Source organism: Pempheris klunzingeri, chromosome 3 (genome assembly GCF_042242105.1).
Source record: "Pempheris klunzingeri isolate RE-2024b chromosome 3, fPemKlu1.hap1, whole genome shotgun sequence".
Taxonomy (NCBI): Eukaryota; Metazoa; Chordata; class Actinopteri; order Acropomatiformes; family Pempheridae; genus Pempheris; species Pempheris klunzingeri.
The window spans coordinates 5,411,280-5,428,668 of record NC_092014.1 but is presented as its reverse complement, the minus strand read 5'-3'; the positions used below and the strand labels follow the sequence as shown (position 1 = coordinate 5,428,668).

At 41.5% G+C, this 17,389-nt stretch overlaps 1 protein-coding gene across 1 annotated transcript; it reads right to left on the bottom strand.

Moving 5' to 3' along the window:
* Positions 1–10,289: 10,289 nt before the first annotated feature.
* On the bottom strand, positions 10,290–14,327 carry LOC139198748 (vascular cell adhesion protein 1-like). The gene is made up of 6 exons (XM_070827679.1): positions 14,158–14,327; positions 13,122–13,197; positions 12,081–12,219; positions 11,661–11,996; positions 11,134–11,364; positions 10,290–10,883 (listed from the first exon to the last, which is right to left on the bottom strand). Exons 1-6 carry the CDS (start codon positions 14,277–14,279, stop codon positions 10,813–10,815), a joined length of 975 nt encoding a protein of 324 aa, XP_070683780.1. The 5' UTR covers positions 14,280–14,327; the 3' UTR covers positions 10,290–10,812.
* Positions 14,328–17,389: the final 3,062 nt, after the last annotated feature.

Here is a 17,389-nt window from a genome sequence, read left to right as displayed (position 1 = left end):
GGGGAAAAAAAAGAGCAGGATTTATGAATCAGGTTGTGGTTGTCTTTCTGACCCTCTTTTTCAATCTAGTTTGTGAAAATGTATCAGCTTTAATGTCTGCTGTCAGGCCATCACCTCAGATGACATGATGACACCTTACAACCAAATTAGGGCTGGGGGTGAAGGTTTGTTTACTTAGCAAATATGTATGAAGTTTAAATTTGATTTATTATGAAACTAACACATGTCGACAAATTATTAAGTTTTCTTTAAGTCCAATTAAGGGAAGATTCTGTCAGTCCAGAAATAAGACTATTCCTGTGGTGATCTCTGACGGAGCTGTGAGAGGTTAAGTGTTATTCTTATCAAAATACTTGCAGAATTCCTACATCATCTCTATTTCACTGACAAACGTAACACCGACCTACTGAGTATCCTGTAAGTGTGACCAGGAGTTCATTGTGAATTCAAGATAAGCCGTATTTAAGCATCTCTGACAGGATCCTCTGCACATCCTCGTGGATCTCCAGTGCCCCTGTGTGGTTCATGAGGCTCAGTGCAGGACAACATGGACACCTAATCATAACAATTCTCAAGATCCAGAGGTCCAAACATATGGAGTTAAAAAGTCTCATAAGTATTTACAAATGTCAAGTTACAGAACCCATAAAACAAGATGCACAAATAAATGCAGATTGATTTCTATGTTTAAATCTGGTTTCGTATGTCTCTTATTTGGATCTTGAATATCACCTTTTGTACATCAACTTATGATTTTCAAATGGAGATTTATTTGTGAATCTCAGTGGATTTCTGTGGATCCTTTTGAGACTGTTTTATTGTGGCCAAACACCACAGCATCAACTAGGGACTAGGGAGGGAATAGATCCATAATATCAGCTGGTTTATGGTGTTAAGTATGTGGCCTTCAGCGTTTCATACATTGTTCTCACTATTACTGTCGTTACACATATAAACAATAAGATATCTATTGACTGAGACTAAGAAGAATATGTTTAGTAACTGCACCTTTCTTCAGCAACTCTTATGCACAAGTCATTTGAGTTTTTAATCAAGCAGATTAAAAAGTCAAATGGAAAATCAGACCTGTGATCACTCTTAACCTGACATGCTGCAAAATGTATTGTGTCCTTTTTGTACTTGTGCATTTTTATATTTGTGTTTTAATAGTGTCACTTGTAATTTTTCTGTCACTTGTACACATTCTGACACATGACAGGGTCACAAGGTTATGTATAATGCATTTAATATTTGCAAACTAATTTGCAAGTAATCAAATGACCAAAATGCAACTGACAGACAGTAAACCTGCAGGGGACCATGATGGATGCATGGTGGGTAACTGATATATTGATATATAGTGTGTTGCATACTGTACACCCACTATACTTAAACTCCTAAGTACAAGAGTGTGTTTCTGACACATCCAGACGTCTTCAGCTTGAAGATGGAAGCAGCCTCTGTCTTTATTAAAAACCCATCACGGCTGTATCTTTGCACTGATGTTGAGCATCTGCTGGGTCCCCCTCACTCACAGCACTGATGTGGGTTAACAGTTAAATAACGGGCATTAACCATTTCAGGGTTGGCATATAAAACCCTGCTGATGCATCCCAAAATAGAGAAAAATCAATGGAAACTACATAAAAGTAGATCTGAGGCATTAAGCATTATGTTTCTGCTTGTCAACCCATCCCAAACCCTCCTATCCCACGACAGTAAGCTCACTCCCAAATGTTGAAGGTGCGTTTTAAAGTTTTGGATATGGAGGAGCTATAACAAAATCAGGGCGTGTATCTAAAGCTCGACTATCACACCAGATCAACACACCTCTCATATTTGCCCTTTCAATATGAAGCTACAGCAGCTGGTTAGCTTAGCTTAGCACAAAGACTGGAGACAGGGGGAGACAGCTAGCCTGGTTTTGTCCAAAGGGTAGGAAGACATCTTAAGGGCTTTAATTAACTCGTTGTAAATTTGGTTCTTCAATCTGTGCATAAATCTAGAGGTAAAAAAAATATACATTTCAACATTTAGAAGAAGGTTAACAGTTAGCATTAATGCTAATATGGGACTTTTCTGGAATCTCAGCAGTTGCCTGGCAACCAGCGGAGGGACTCCAGGAAGTTAGCTAACACAATGCTTCAACAGAAAGTCTCTCTTGAAACGGTTGTTATTTTTACGTATTGTTTAAGTTTGTTTAAGCACAGACTGAACAAGTTGATGTTGAGCTTTGGAGGTGTGGATAGGCTGATTTTGTGGCTTTTCATCTGGCCAGTCGTTTCCAGTTTTAGTCTTTGTGCTAAGCTAGGTCGCTGCTGGCTAACTAGCTATCTAGCTAGCGTCTTCAAAATGTTAGTAGGAGATGTTCTTTCTGTGGGCTATTTTAATTTAAGAGAGGTATTCAGCTAAAGATTTAATAGCTTAAAACTTTTTTGAACATGTTTTTTTTTTATGTTAACTTAATATGATATGTTTTATGTTAACTAAATACTAAACTAGCAGCGTTAGTTCTAACTGATTGGCTCATTGCAGAGGTACCACAGCTGACCACAAACAGCGCACCTGCGTGTATTTCTACTTAATTAAACCCTTGGTGCCTCCCTGACACCAAACCACGAAGTGAGCTTCTGTTACCGCATGTGATGGCTGAATCCCGCAGAGTTCAGTTAACCACTTTATCCTGCGATGTACCTTCATCCTCCGACAAGCCGGCCCCGGTCCCGAAGCCTCCGTCAGGTGTTCAACCGGTGAAAGAAACCCGTCCAGCCCGACCCGTCGAAACCGGCACAGTCCGACTGGTGCTCACGTTGTTTGAGCCCGATGAGCGGAGCTTCCCGGAGTTCAGCTTCAGTCAGCTGGTTGACAGCCAGGTGGGTCTGTGTCCTCACCTCAGGCCGCACTTCACTCATGGTCTGGATGATCTGCAGCTGCTGCATATGACTGAAAAACAAAGAACAAAACTCAATCATGTCTCAAGGTGTAACCCGTTTGTGTAGAAATGTTTAACAGAACAGAACAGAAAATATTGTCTTTTATTTATATATTTTTTTTTAACATTTGTGGACAGCTTTCTCCATATGTGCATGTCACATCAATATCATGATTGATAAGATTGAAGTTGTCATAGGCACTTGTTTTTTTTTAATGAACAACATTAAGATATTTGTTTTCAGACATATAATAATAAATACACTTTACTACAGTGGAGACCTTAATTCACAATTTAAAGTTTTGCATTACTTCAATCCATCCAAATTTGTAAACTACTGGTTTAATTTAAATGCATTAAAACATGGAAAATGCAATTTAGTTCTATTAGAAAACACAAATAGCCTAATATTTAGCTTTCTTGCAACTCACTTAAGACTATTTGGCCTTTTTCTGTGAAGAGTTTGTTTTGGTTTCCACCAGATGCCCCTTTTCCTAGAAGAATACACAAATGGAGACTCTGAATCAATGATCCTGTGATGATCTGACAACCTGACCCACTTGTTTAGCTCTGAACTGGACAATCATGATGAGCTCCAGTCCCAGTGAGCTCAAACTGGAACTGGAGGGCAGTGAATGAGAGAGTAAAATTCATGAACATCTTTACAAATAGGTCTGAGGCTGAAACTGAGTGTGTGAAACTACAGGACAAGGAACTGTTTTTATTTCCGTGTTAAATGTAAGATTGTTATGAGAGTTAATTTTTTCTTTTCTTTTAGATCAACAACACAAAAGATGCCGTCCCTCTGAGCAGATTTGAAGAGGAAGAAAAGAAAGAGAAAGATGAGGCTGCTGCAATTGCAAAGAGGTTGGAGGAAAAATATGTGAGTAGCTTTTTGTAAACCTGAATTATTACTTGGAGATCTTTTTTAATACTTTTATTTACCCCTTGTTTTATTTTAAGTGACGATAGGGGTGCCCCTCCATTTTAAGAAACGTAGTTTATTGGATTAGATTTTTTTTTTTCTTTTTTTTTTTAAACTGACTTTATCTCTGAGTAAGATCAAACTCTTCATCACATTAAAATAGCACAACAGTATATATTCTACCAGTGTGTATATATTTTTGGTTCTCGCTGTAGGGTGGCAAACCTCAGAAAAAGAAGGACCGCATTCAGGACTTGATTGATATCGGCTATGGTTATGATGAAGAGGATTCTTTCATTGACAACTCTGAGGCTGTGAGTCACTGTTAAGTCAAACATATGAAATTTCTTACAACAGCAACGTTTTCAAAACACAAAAAAAAGTGACACAAACTCGAGTGCTCAGAAATGTGGTTGCTGTTGTTCCCAGTGCTGACATTTAGAGGCCTTAAGTATTTTCTAATTGATAAAATCTGTTTTAATGAAATGATATTCTTGCTTCTGGCTGGTCTCTGTAGTATGATGAGTTTGTGCCGGCCTCTCTCACAACCAAATTTGGTGGATTCTATGTAAATTCGGGCGTGCTGCAGTTCCGCCATGCTTCTGACGCAGAGGACCTCACAACAGAAGAGAAAACGCTGGAGTCCTCAAAAGTAAGTAGTTCATCTAAGAAACATGCAAAGCAATTTGTAATGGATGTTTTCACAATCTCAGGCAACAGGTTTCAGTTTCAAAAGGCCTAATGTCAAAACTTTTCTTAGATTTCTGAGATTTCTGAGCTGTGTCTGAGACATAACGTCGTCATATCTTTAGAAACGTAAACTCAATGGTGAACAGGATAAGCCAAAGAAGAAGCCATGCAGAGAAGGTGGAGAGATGAAAAGCAATGTGGATCGGAAGTCGAGGTGAAGCAAGTTTACCTCTTATTTAGAGCCAGTTTGATGCTAGAACGTTCCTCGGGATAATTCTCTAAATAAACGTGTATATGTGTTTGTCTTGTAGCACTTTGTCTGGAATTGGACCGGATGATGAGATGAAGAAGAAAAAGAAGAAAAAGGCCGTCGGCACATTAAGTGTCACCAGCATGTTGAAAAAGTTTCAAAGGGAGAAGGAGAAGGAACGACAGAGAGGAACCCAGAAGGGAGCTGCAATCATGGGTGCACCCACAATCCCTCTGTGCCCTGCAGACGCAGCCGGAGGCGGAGGCTCGGGCTTGATGTCCGACCCTCTCCTCAGTTTAATAGGATCAACCAATGACCACGCTCTGATCCAAGCAGCCAACACGGTGGATTTTGATATCGATTTGGACTCTCTATTAGAAGTCAGTGAGGAGACGTTCTCACCAAAGTCAGCTCCTCAACCTGCCTCTCAGACACAGCTTTTCCAAGCCAAAACAGATGATCAGATCCAACCGATAAATACAAAGACTAACCTGCAGCTGACGCCTCACTCGGAGCAAATCCAGCTCCCGTCCCAAACCAGCTCTGCGGCACCCCATCAGTGCGTCCCGCTGCCAGAGGGGCTTCCCCCAGGACTGGAGGACAGCATTCGAAGACTCACGGTGGTGAGGTTGAGCTTTATTTGTCTATGCTAAGTGAAGATGTCTCTGTGTGCGTGTGTTGACAGATATAACACTTGTGAATAGCATCATCTGCATATGGACCAGTGCATAATGGACAGACAGATGAAGTACACTCATTTTTCAGGCTGCCAAGACCTCAGAGGGGGAGTCAAAACTCAAGTTCTTCACTCCAGAAATCAACTCAATCCTGCTAGAGTGAGTTTTCCAACGACACAGACGAAGCACATTTTCCTGCATTTTGACAATTATTATCTTAAAGGTGCAGTGTGTAGGATTTATGGGGACATATTAGCAGGAATGCAATAAACTTCATAATAATGTTATCAGTAGTGTAAAATCGACTGAAACTAAGTCACTGGCTTAGAATGAGCTCTTCACATCTACATGGGGAGCTGGGAGTCTGCCATGTTGCATCTCCATATTTCTACTGTAGCCCAGAATGGACAAACAGGGCCTGTCATGATTTTTCACTGAAGTGGCATGAAGAAGGAAAGAAGCAAAATACCATTTTGTATTGAACAGCACCCACATTTTGACAAATGGAGGTCATACTTAGTTGGCACAAGAAAAAGCAAAGGAGCGTGAATCCTCAACGACCACTACAGCTCCTCTCTCACGCTTGGAAAGGGGGCTGGGAGGCTATTCAGTTGGTTTCAATCTGCAAACCATGCCACTAAATCCTGCACACTGGTCATTTAAGCCAGGAGCACACATACACACACACACACACACACACACACACACACACACAAGTCTTTCTTTAAAACTTTTATGAACTACAAACTGACCGGCGACTCCTCAACTGCTACACACTTGCAGATGATGTTTGATATTCTTGATTCTTCAGTCACGAGAATGAGTCTTTATGGTAGATGGACTGCACGTGTAGTGCCAGTATAAAGCCCAGTCATTATCCTACACATATTTTACATTCATACACTGATGGTTCTGAAACTGCTGTGTAAAGTGTTTTGATGTACGGTGCCATTCTTAAGGTCACTTTGACAAACCGTTGGATGGATTGATTTACCCGTCCTGCGATTCCTGGAGAACCTTTTCTGAGCCACGTGTACCGTCACACTCAAATCTGGCCACATCTGTCGTATAATCTGTCTTTAAATCATACAGCCATGTGTTCTTGGCGTGAGTTGTCCATAGTGATAATAAACGCAGTGTTTTAAATGCGTTGCTCAGCTCTGTCGCTGTGTCTTTGCCCAGTATTGAATTACAGTGTCGGGAACAGGGTGGCCAGTTGCGCTCCAAGGTGTACACACACCTGTCGTCTTTCCTGCCCTGCAGCAGGGATACACTCCTCAAACGTGTGAAAAAACTGTTACTCGCACACGTGGTGAGTGTTTTTAATGTTTGAGTTGCATTTTTTTTTTTTATGACAGTATTAATTATGTGGTGTTCAGGTTTTTTTGTTTGCATGACTAGCTTGAGTTTGCCACTGACCAGGAGGAAGCGCCTGATGTGGAGGATCCCATTATCAGACTGAAGGAGGCCATCGGCAAAGCTATGCCTGAGCAGATTGCATGTTTCCATGAAAGCTGTCAAGCATATGAACAAGTCAAGACTTCAAAGTAAGTTTGTCAGCATGTGTTCAAGGGTAATGGCTATTTAATACTTCAATTACTTAATTTAATTTTATTTTTTTTTGGAAAGCAATTCCCTCCATTGTTTAATTTTATTTGTTTTTAAAATGTCGGGTCTTTTTTTTTTTGTCCTTACATACTGATTGAGTTCAAATGTGACATTAAAGGTATGGAAACACTACCTGGAAATGAGATGTGCCAAAACCCATTATGTCATTATTACAGTGATAATGTCAAAACTGCACATGACAGGAAAATGTACCAAGAGAAGACCAAGCAAAAGGTGGCGTTGGCTCTAAATGTGAAACCTTTTCACTGATATTCCTTGTCTAAACAAAATTGACGCCACCTTCAGGATCTAATCCTAATCTATCATTCAGATCTAATAGCTATTACCTACAAGGCATGAATGTTGTATGAACCAACATTTCTGCACAGCTAATATCCAAAGATGGCTGACTACATACGTAGATGCATGTATGCTTTTTCTGCGTAAGGTTTGGGTTCAATGGAAAATTATATTTTTTTCCCATCTCGAAACCTGCTTATGTGTGTGCCAGGGCCACAGAGGAGGAGAAAGAGGGCAAACAGAAGGTGACTGTTAGCCCAGAGGACAATGTGGAGGAGAAAGGCGGGAAAAGAGGAGGCCCAAAGAAGTTGTTCAAATGGAACGAGGAAATCAGGTCAGATATAATAAAGATCATTGGATTATTTTAGATGATCTCATACTTCAATCTCACTTTGATAGAATTAGGCTTTTTGTGGTCTGAGAATGGGGATGGAGGAGAGACTAAGTAGTCACATCTTCTCTGGCACAGGGAGTGCTTGAGTCATGTGTTGAGGGTGAAAATGGAGGGATGTAAAAAGGAAAAGGAAGGGAGCCAGGAGATGGAGGAGTACCTTAAGACCCTGCTAGACAATGAAGTCAAACCACTTTGGCCAAAAGGGTGGATGCAATCCAGGTATATGACACTGATGCAAATTCACACCTTAAACCATATGATTGTCATACATTAAAGGGGACTTCTTTACCTAATCGTCCATGTGGACATTCTCTTCATCAATGTTCTGTTGTTTCAGGGTGCTGATAAGGGAGAGCAGGAAAATATTGAACTCCTTTAATTCATTACCGTGAGTACAAGCCCCAACTATTTTGTCTATTAAATAGCGTGGATGCAGTTAAAGCTCCAACTGATAATATGCAAAGTTTGATTGGGTTGTATTGTAAAAAAAACTTGATGTCTCACTCAGTGTGAAGAGGGCCAGGCCTGAGAAGAAGCAGCAGCCATCCATCAGTGGTCCTCCCTCTACGTCTGATGGCTGCAGCGTTCTCCAGGGATCTCCACTACTGAAGGGACTCCCCCAAGAAGTATACTACGTCTCAAGCAACTCCAGTTCCATGTCGCTGGATGCCGCGAAGAAGGAAGCTGCTACCTTGAAAAAGATGGAGGGTAAAACAGGAGGGGGCGTGGCAGAGGATGCTGGTTATCCTACACCTGCAGAGTCAGGTGAACCTCTGGTCAACGCCCCTCCCACTCCGGCTCATTCGCTTCTGGATCTCCTCGCCGATCAGGCACTGGCACAAGAGCATCCTCTCTCCATCTCCCAGGAGCTCTTAGCGGCAGCCGTTGCAAAGTACAAACGTTCTGTTCGGCACTGGAGCTTTGGGGTGGACGCCAAAAGTCCTCCCCTTCCTCCGCCGCCGCCTCAGTCCAGCCCAGTCAGTTTCCCAGTGAGCGGGGTGTGTCAGGTGGTTTTGCCTCGGCTGCTGCAGGTTGGAGACTTTGCCCGGCACGTGGACGCTGCCCAGGTGCAGATCATCTCTGATGATTCTGACACTACTATACAATGACAACACAGTAAGTTGGATTTATTTTTTGTTAAAACTTTTGTAGACTTTAGTTATTTAGTCTGAGTTTGGCAGAATTTTTAAACTCACTCCACTGATTTTTATATCACACTTCCATGAAGTTGAGTGACTCACAAGAAACATATGAAAAAATAAAATAAAAAAAAGGTATCAACCAAAACCAGTGAGCTGACATTCTACATTTCCCACAATGCATCAAATATCTTTTTATTAGACCCTCTCAGCCTGGTAAATGCATCTTTTGTCTTTCAAACTTCATAAGTTCAGTGTGACCAAATATTCTTAACCCAGGGTTCATGTGCCAGGTTTCCATGACGCCATCTGCAAGTCCATGGGATGTAGTTGAAAGCTCAGTAAAAAAGCTAATAGGTGGATCTTCAATCATTATATTTTCATTACATTTTGTAATAAAACCATGTGAACAAGTAAATTACTATCAATAGTCCTTGTTATGACACCGTGCAACAACCAAAAAAGCGCTCAGTTTTGTTTTGTAGACATTTTTCTTTAGGATGTCAAAGGCATAAAATCATCCACATTTTATGACCTGATATACTAATATGTGATATCAGGCCCTGCAAAATATCTTGTAGATTCTGATATTTTGCTTCAGTACCAAGAACACAGCTGTACGATGTTGACTGATGCTGCCCAGACATGTTGTGAAGCAGACGGAAAACGATAAGTCTGGCATTTGTCTTTTCCTTCTAGGTGGGGCGGTGTCCTTGGTGGTAGACCCATGATGGAATTACTTTACCAACATCAGGTGGAAATGAACTACCCAGCAGAGGTTAATATTAATCTGCCTTGTTGTCTAGCTGAAGATGTAGTGTTTGTGTTTTGTTTTTGACCCATGAAAGTAGAAGAGGCACTTTTTTTTTTCTTTACCAGCGAGCACCCAACGTCTTATCTGTTTCTGATAAAACTCTGAGAGAAACTTGACATCTGCTCAAACAGTCACTTGTGGCAATGACCCTTTACCTCTGGTTTAAAATGTGTATGGTTTGCTTTGACTTAATAAATAATATGGAGCTTACATGTTGTGTAACCATTTGTTTTTAGCTTTTTCTAGAAAGATGAAGTACAGCAACTGAAGCAGTCTAAGCATTAAGTTTTAGTATTGATGCACTAGACTTTTTTTTAAAGAGTGATGGACAGTGAAAGTGGCCTGACTGCAATTTCAAACCATTTAAAATCTTGCTCACACACAGAAATATCTGGATACTGTCCACCTTTTTATTCGCTACAGTTGCTAAATCAAGGATGTGTTTTGGTTTCAGTGCCAGCAGAATTTAAGTTTCACACAAACGTTACCAGTTTCAGTGGGATTATGTTATTTGACAATTTTGTAATTATTCGCTAAAACAAGAAAGTACAGCTGATGCACACAAGATGTTTTAGCATTGTAATATACAGCAGACAGAATGTAACTAGTGGAGGAAGACCTAGTGATGTGCAATGTTAAAACTGTAGATAACACTTGGATAGCTCCTTGTTGAACACATTTACACAAGAAAGCCAAAACGGTGTTTGGCAAAGGGTTGAGACGGTTGATAAATATCCTCTTTAAAAGAAAAAGACATGGTTGATTATTTATTTGCACAAGACTAGAGTGAATTTCTAGAGCGGCTTTCGGTCTGGAGTATATGAAATTTACCAGATTACATGGAGTTCAGTTTAATAACACAGAAAATGTACCTTGGCAGAAGCTTTCAAAAAGACAACTTACGTGCTTCTAATGAGAAATCTAATGAAAATGAAGGTGCACAAGACAACACTAAACCAAATGTGATCCGTTTGAACAAAAGAGAGACCCAAATCAGTGAGTCTTCCCTGACAGCAGGAGCAGCTCATCCAGACAGCATGGAAAGAGGAATCACGGATCACGATGGGGTCTTTCAGGAGAGTTTTACAGCCAGTTAATCGTCTGAATGAACAAGACAGCCAACAGGAAATGTCTTTTACAGCTGTTTGCAGTTCCTAGAGAGAGGAAAAGACAAATTAATTCCACCAATAGAGGATGATGTTAAACCTTTGCCTCAGTTTAATTTTTTACTCCAATCCCCTTTTTGCAAGATCTTATAATAACGGAGCAATGCAACATTTCTTATACGTTCAGGAGAGAAGACTCAAGAGTCAATAACAAGTTTAAGCATTTGTGTTTAGAACTTCTCTATAAAAAAGTGACGTGTTTAAATACACTTATTTTATAGTAATGCGGAAAACCTACCGCTGTCAGCAAGGACCTCCACCTCCACTGTAAAGTTTATCTGTCCGTGATGTCCTTTTGCCAACACCGTGTATTTCCCAGCGTGCTCTCTGCTCGAGTGAGCGGGCGGGGCGACCACCTGCCCAGCTCTGAGCCAGGTGACTAATGGTTGAGGGTTTCCTCTCACCTCACAGCCAAGGCTCTCCCCCTCTCGCACATGCAGTTTTGTAGGACAAACGAACTGTGGACCAACTGAGGGGAGAAGAGACCGTGAATGAGAGGAGGAGATAGAAAAGCAAGCTTGATGTGTTTTACCTTTTAGTAAATGGATGAGAGGAAAGATGCAGACGCCCAAGAACAAACAAAGTGGTTTGATTTCTCAGTCTGGGATCAATTAAGTACATCCATCTATCTGTCTGTCTGTCTGTCTATCTGATTTGAAAGCAGTTTTAACTGATGTGTTGTGTTATTTTCACATGACAGCAAGGTTTTAGTTCTTTGCTCAAAGGAAAATGGAAGTGTGTTGGTTTTGTTGTCGTCAGACTCACAGTAGACAGCGGCACTGATGTTTTGCGACCTCACCACTGGAGGATACGGAGGTCCTTCAGGTCCCAGTTGTAGCTCTGCTTCACACCAGTACTGGACTCCATCATGTTCTTTACTGGCGCTGATGTCCAGAGTGAAGATCTCAGTCACTGGTGTCTTCTTTGTGTTGCTGCTGTTGGACTGCAGTCGCTCCAGTGCTGTCTGTCCTCTGTAGAAGGTCACAGTGAGGTTTTCAACAGGAGCCACATCCTGAACCGTACACTGCAGAGTGTACTGGTGACCCTCAAACATCGGCCCAGTGTGGTTCACAAAGCTGACGGACACGTTCTCTGGAGGCTCTGTGGAGACAGATCAACAGATAAAGCACACAGAGAAGACTTCGTTCATTTTCCAATGTGCCAGAAAGACAAATATGAACTCACTGTAGACTATTAGAGTGAGAACAATGTCGCACCGTCCTCCTGTTTCAGATAGTGCAAAGCACATAGGCTTGAGGCTCCACTCAGTCATACTGTCCTCACTCCAGACCTGAAAACTATTCATAGTGGGTTCAGGAGTCACCTGCAGTCACAAAAGGTCACAAAGCAATTAAGACTGTTGATTATGATAGAATACTAGTATTTGATTGCCAACCCCCTGAATCCACTCAGCTCCATCCAATCCATGGGGAAATTCATGACGACCCAAAACTTTTCCAACAGGAGATACGTGCTGCAGCTTCAGAAACGATGTCAATTGAAAAACATGTACGCAAAAAACGGAAGCGTGCTGCAGAAAGCCAAAATAAATACATTAACAGCAAACGAGAACCTGAAAACAACAGAAAAATGATACATATTCAGTCAAACCAAAGTGCTCCAGGTCTCCAGGGAACAGGTGGATTTTCAACCTTATTCTTCTACATATTCTTTTTTGATCTGTTTTTTTACATTGGCTCTCTGAAGCATGTTTTTTCTCTTGGATTTTTGTTTGTGTTTTTGAATTGGCACCATTTCTAAAGCAGCAGCACGCTTTTCTTAATGGAAATGATTTGGGCCGTTCTGGTGCGTTTGTCCTTGTCAGCCACCGTAGGAGGGGCCCTGGAAGATGGAATCCAACTGGGCCATATTGGGAACCCGGGAACAGCGGTTGTGGACTGGCAGATAGGGGTGGTGGTTCCCATAAAAGGGGACCAATTGGTTCACTGCAAGTATTGAACTACCACAAGGCACAGCTGGAGAGATTTTGTAAAGTGAGTCTGTCTGTTATGGTGCGCTCAGATTGTTGCAGAAGGTGTAGCTTTGCTGGCTTCATTAGGCCGTGACTGTCCGCTGTGTCCACTGGGGCTGTTTGCAGCTGATTGTGAGACTGAGTGTAAAGTATCTTGGTGTCTTGTTCACAAGTGAGGGTGGAGATTGACCAAACTTAGTCTAATTAAGCTAATAGGGCTTTCAAGGCACATATGAGAGTGCTGATTCCCGTACCAGTAGGCCGACCCAACCGAGAACAGGAAAGCCCATCCCGTGTAGAGAGCAGTTAGCTGTGACTGGATCTCCAAACCTGTGACAGGAGAGTTTACACAATTAGCTGTTAATAAAGACAGATAAGTGATAGCAAGAAGAAAAACAAGAATTCAAAGTAACTGTTAGACCAAGCCTTTTTTGTCTTTTCTTTACTTTCACAGCCTGATTTTGTGCACAAACTGGGCAAAGGTAAAGTCCTCTGTGGGTGGCTGTGTCACAGGAGGTAGAGTAGGTCATCCATTAACCTGAGGGTTGGTGATTCGAGCCCTGGCTCCTCCTGTTCATATGTCGAAGTTACCTTGAGCAAAACGCTGAACCCACTCCTGATGGGTAGACCAGTGGCCTGCATGGCAGCTCCATGGCCAGCAGTGTGTGAGTGTGTGGCAACATTGTAAGACGCTTTGTCCATTAAGGTAGAAAATCACTATGTAAATGCAGTTTATTTACCATTCTTTAAGATTTAAGATTCACTTTAGATAGTGAGAGTAGAGTGGAAGAGGAAACGGGAAGAGCAATTGGGAGCTCAAACCCGGGTAGCTGCCCAGCTCCAGCGGCACCAAAGGGGTACCAGATGAGCTACTGGGGAGGCGCCCTACCATTTACCATTGTCATTTTTCTTCATCACTAGTTTAAACAGGCATCAACTGCTAAATAAGCATAGATTATATTAGTCAGATGGTTGGTGAATGGGGCTGAGATTAAAGTGGACCGTTTATTCATTCATAAACTTCTCATTGTGGACAGTCCAGTGCTCTAAGGATAACATGTCTGCAACTGCCAAACACCCTTTATCCAATGCTACACAATGCACCAGAGCACTTTTATATTATGTCTTAATACTTTGGTTCACACACTTATTTTCTACACCAGTGCTTAGTCTCCTCCGTTCATGAGAAGTGAGGATTCTTTGGAAAGGAAGGGAAGAAAGACATATCAGAAAGTGTTACTTGGAATCACTGATCCACCTTGAAATAATCAGTAACTATTCCTGCCGTACCTGACCACCAGAGTGGAGGGTGATATTGTCAGACGGCAGCTGTCTTCTTTTGTTGACACTGCAGAGATGCCGATGAGGGGTGGGACATTGAGAGAGGGCAACGGAGGAGGAGGAGGGGACATTTGTGATGGAAGAGGTGGAGTAGTTGTGTAAATTGAAACTGGGGATGAGGTAGCTGAGGTCACAGGGAGGGGTCAGGGGGTGGGAGAGGAAGACGGACACAATAAGTCACTTAAATATGTAAAGGTACAAATAACTATATCTTAAAGAGGAGCTTTACCACAGTAATGTTCAGAATAGATGCTGACTACAGTTAAAGGTTATTATTTCACCAGAAAACACGTTCTTCTCTTTTATCCTCTTAACTCTAAACACTGAAAAATACTAAAATACAGGATTTAACATATATGTAGTGCCACTATATACAGTATGTTAAAGTATCTGTAGTGTTAATGACAGAAAAGAAATGGTGCATCTCCTCACATGTTTATATTGGAGCTGTACGCTGTGTGACCCTGTGAGTCATTTTCCCCTGTCTTTACATAATACAGATGAAGGTCAATTGAATTTTGCCATCTCGTGAAATAATACTCTTTTTAGCTGATCTATTGTGAACCATTGTTTTGTAGCGCGCTGAATACACCCAGTGTGTTCCTCTGAGGAAGGAAGGACACCCTGCCCAAGTCAAAGAACTCGCTCCTCTTTTCTATGACCACTGTTCCACTAAATCCTTAGGTTGTTCTCCTCCCTATCAGATGATCTCACTCACAGTAGCTCACTGGTGTGTGTGTGTGTGTGTGTGTGTGTGTGTGTGTGTGTGTGTGTGTGTGTGTGTGTGTGTGTGTGTGTGTGTGTGTGTGTGTGTGTGTGTGTGTGTGTGTGTGTGTGTGTGTGTGTGTGTGTGTGTGTGTGTGTGTCGGTATTCTGGCTGCTCACATTGATAGTTATGTTTTCCACATGCCACACAGCAAAATGAGTGTAATAAGACAACTGCCATGTTTCAGTATGTCTTATCTATAGATTTAAATATGGTCAAAAATCAGAATGAAGCTTGAACAAAGTAACAATGTAAAAAAAAATAAAGCAAAATATCAAGTAGTAAAAAAAAGTATTAGTGGCAAAATATATGAAAGTATCAAAATTAAAGTATGGACCCTTTCAGAGTTTTATTGCGTATTACATTTTTGGATTACTGTTACTGATGCATTAACATGCACCCGTTCGTTGGTTGAGCCGGAGCAACCCACACACACACACACACACACACACACACACACACTGTATACTGTGCATGTAGTACTGAGTGAATGCCCTCACAGTGATGTATTTCCCTGTGGTATTTTCTACTGGTGTTTCCCAGTCTGGGGGTCGAGACCGCCCACATGCTTTCTAAAAAAAAAATCATGAGGTATTTTCATATGGTGAAAAAAAAGAAAAAACATATGGCTGTTTGTTGTCTGTGTGAAGTCAGTTTTATTTACAATATACAGATTCACACTCCATCCTCTTTCCTGGTAAAACCTGGAAAGTTTTACGTCTTTAGTCCTCTAAAAGATCTAAACCTGTGACGACATCCCTCACAGTAAGTCCTGCTGTGGCACAAGCCAAAAAAAAGCATTATCGTTCTAAATCACTAGTCTGGATCAGCTGCTCGTCTCATTGGACCTGCCCACGGCATTCAACCAGCTGTCATCTCACTCACCTGAGCTGAGCAGGCAAAAGTGCAGAAGCATGACTGACCATCCGGATCCACACATCCTTGATTAGTTTCCCTGTTTCCAGATAAAACGGCTCCTGCTGCTGTTGCTGTGACGCCTCTCTGAAACAGCGGTTACTGGCTGTGTGATGCTGGCAGTGTCACAGCCTGAGACTTCTGAGAAAAACACAAGACACTTCAGGTTTTTATGGGGGTGTGGGTGTGTGTGTGTGTGTGCATTTTTTTGGTGTGTGTGTGTCTGAAGCTGATGATCAGGCGATTCTTTTGCTTTGGCCTCTGAAACCCGCCATGGGCGTTCTCTGTTGGTATATCAAGAGAGGAAGGAAGGGAGGGTCAAGAATAATGCAGTGTAGAGCTGCAGCACTGAGGGCAAGAATGAGCATGTATTGTTTTTGTGTGTGTGTGTGTGTGTGTGTGTGTGTGTGTGTGTGAGAGCAGCCACACACAGAGGGGCTGCTGTAGAGCTTTTGAGAAAACAAAACAGTAGGTAGATTCAGAGATGATGTATGATCACAGAAATACCAGCATCATCAATATTAAACCTGTTGTTGAACTGTTACAGCCTTCAGCCATTTTTGGGGGAAAAGTCTGTATCATTACAGCTGTCCAGGTAAAACCATGTATCTAAAGGGATACAAGGATATTTAATTGTCACTGTATCGCACAACGAAATGGAAGTTGTTGCTCCTTCAAGACACACATGGACCAGATAATTAAAGATCCAAATTTTACTATATATATATGTATACAAACAGGAAATGATTCAGTGGCGTATCTTTTTTTGAGTGGATGAATGTAAACAGCAGCAACAAGATGGTGGTGATGATGATGGTCTTCATCTTCACATTAAAAATATATCCTATCTACATATCTAACCGTTTCATTTATCTCGTTAAAGCTGCTATAATCAATATGTTTACGCCAGAAATGGAAAAGCTGACTTAGTTTATGCAAGGCTGGACAGTAAATAAGTACATTTACTTCAGTACTGTACTGAAGTACATTTTTCCAGCGTCTGTACTTTTTTTTTGTTTTGGAAACTTAGGACTTTAACTCCACTTCATTTCAAAGACAAATATTGTACTTTTAACTCTGCTACATTTCAATGAAGGCTCCCGCTACTCTGTACTCTGAAGCATAGCTTTGAAACTCCTCCTCCTCCTCCTCCTCCTCCTCCTCCTCCTCCTCCTCCTCCTACGCCGTCAGTCAAATTCAAAGAGCTTTCTGTTTTTCTTCTTTCTTCAGTTTGACCTTGGCGGTGGTAACGATGGCTACGGCCGTATCTGAAGCCCATGTTTGAGATTTTTAAAATGAGGAAAGATTTGTGCCAATTTAATTCCTGGTGAACATTTTAAACCAGGTGGTCCGTGCTTGTAGTTTTATGCTGTGATTGATCAAATGACTTTTTATTGATTGCTATCGATTTGCCCGCTGTGTTGTGGTACTGGGACCAGGTCCTGTCGTTTCTACAGTCTTCATAACACATGCAACAATAATAAGAATCTTTTCCTAAAC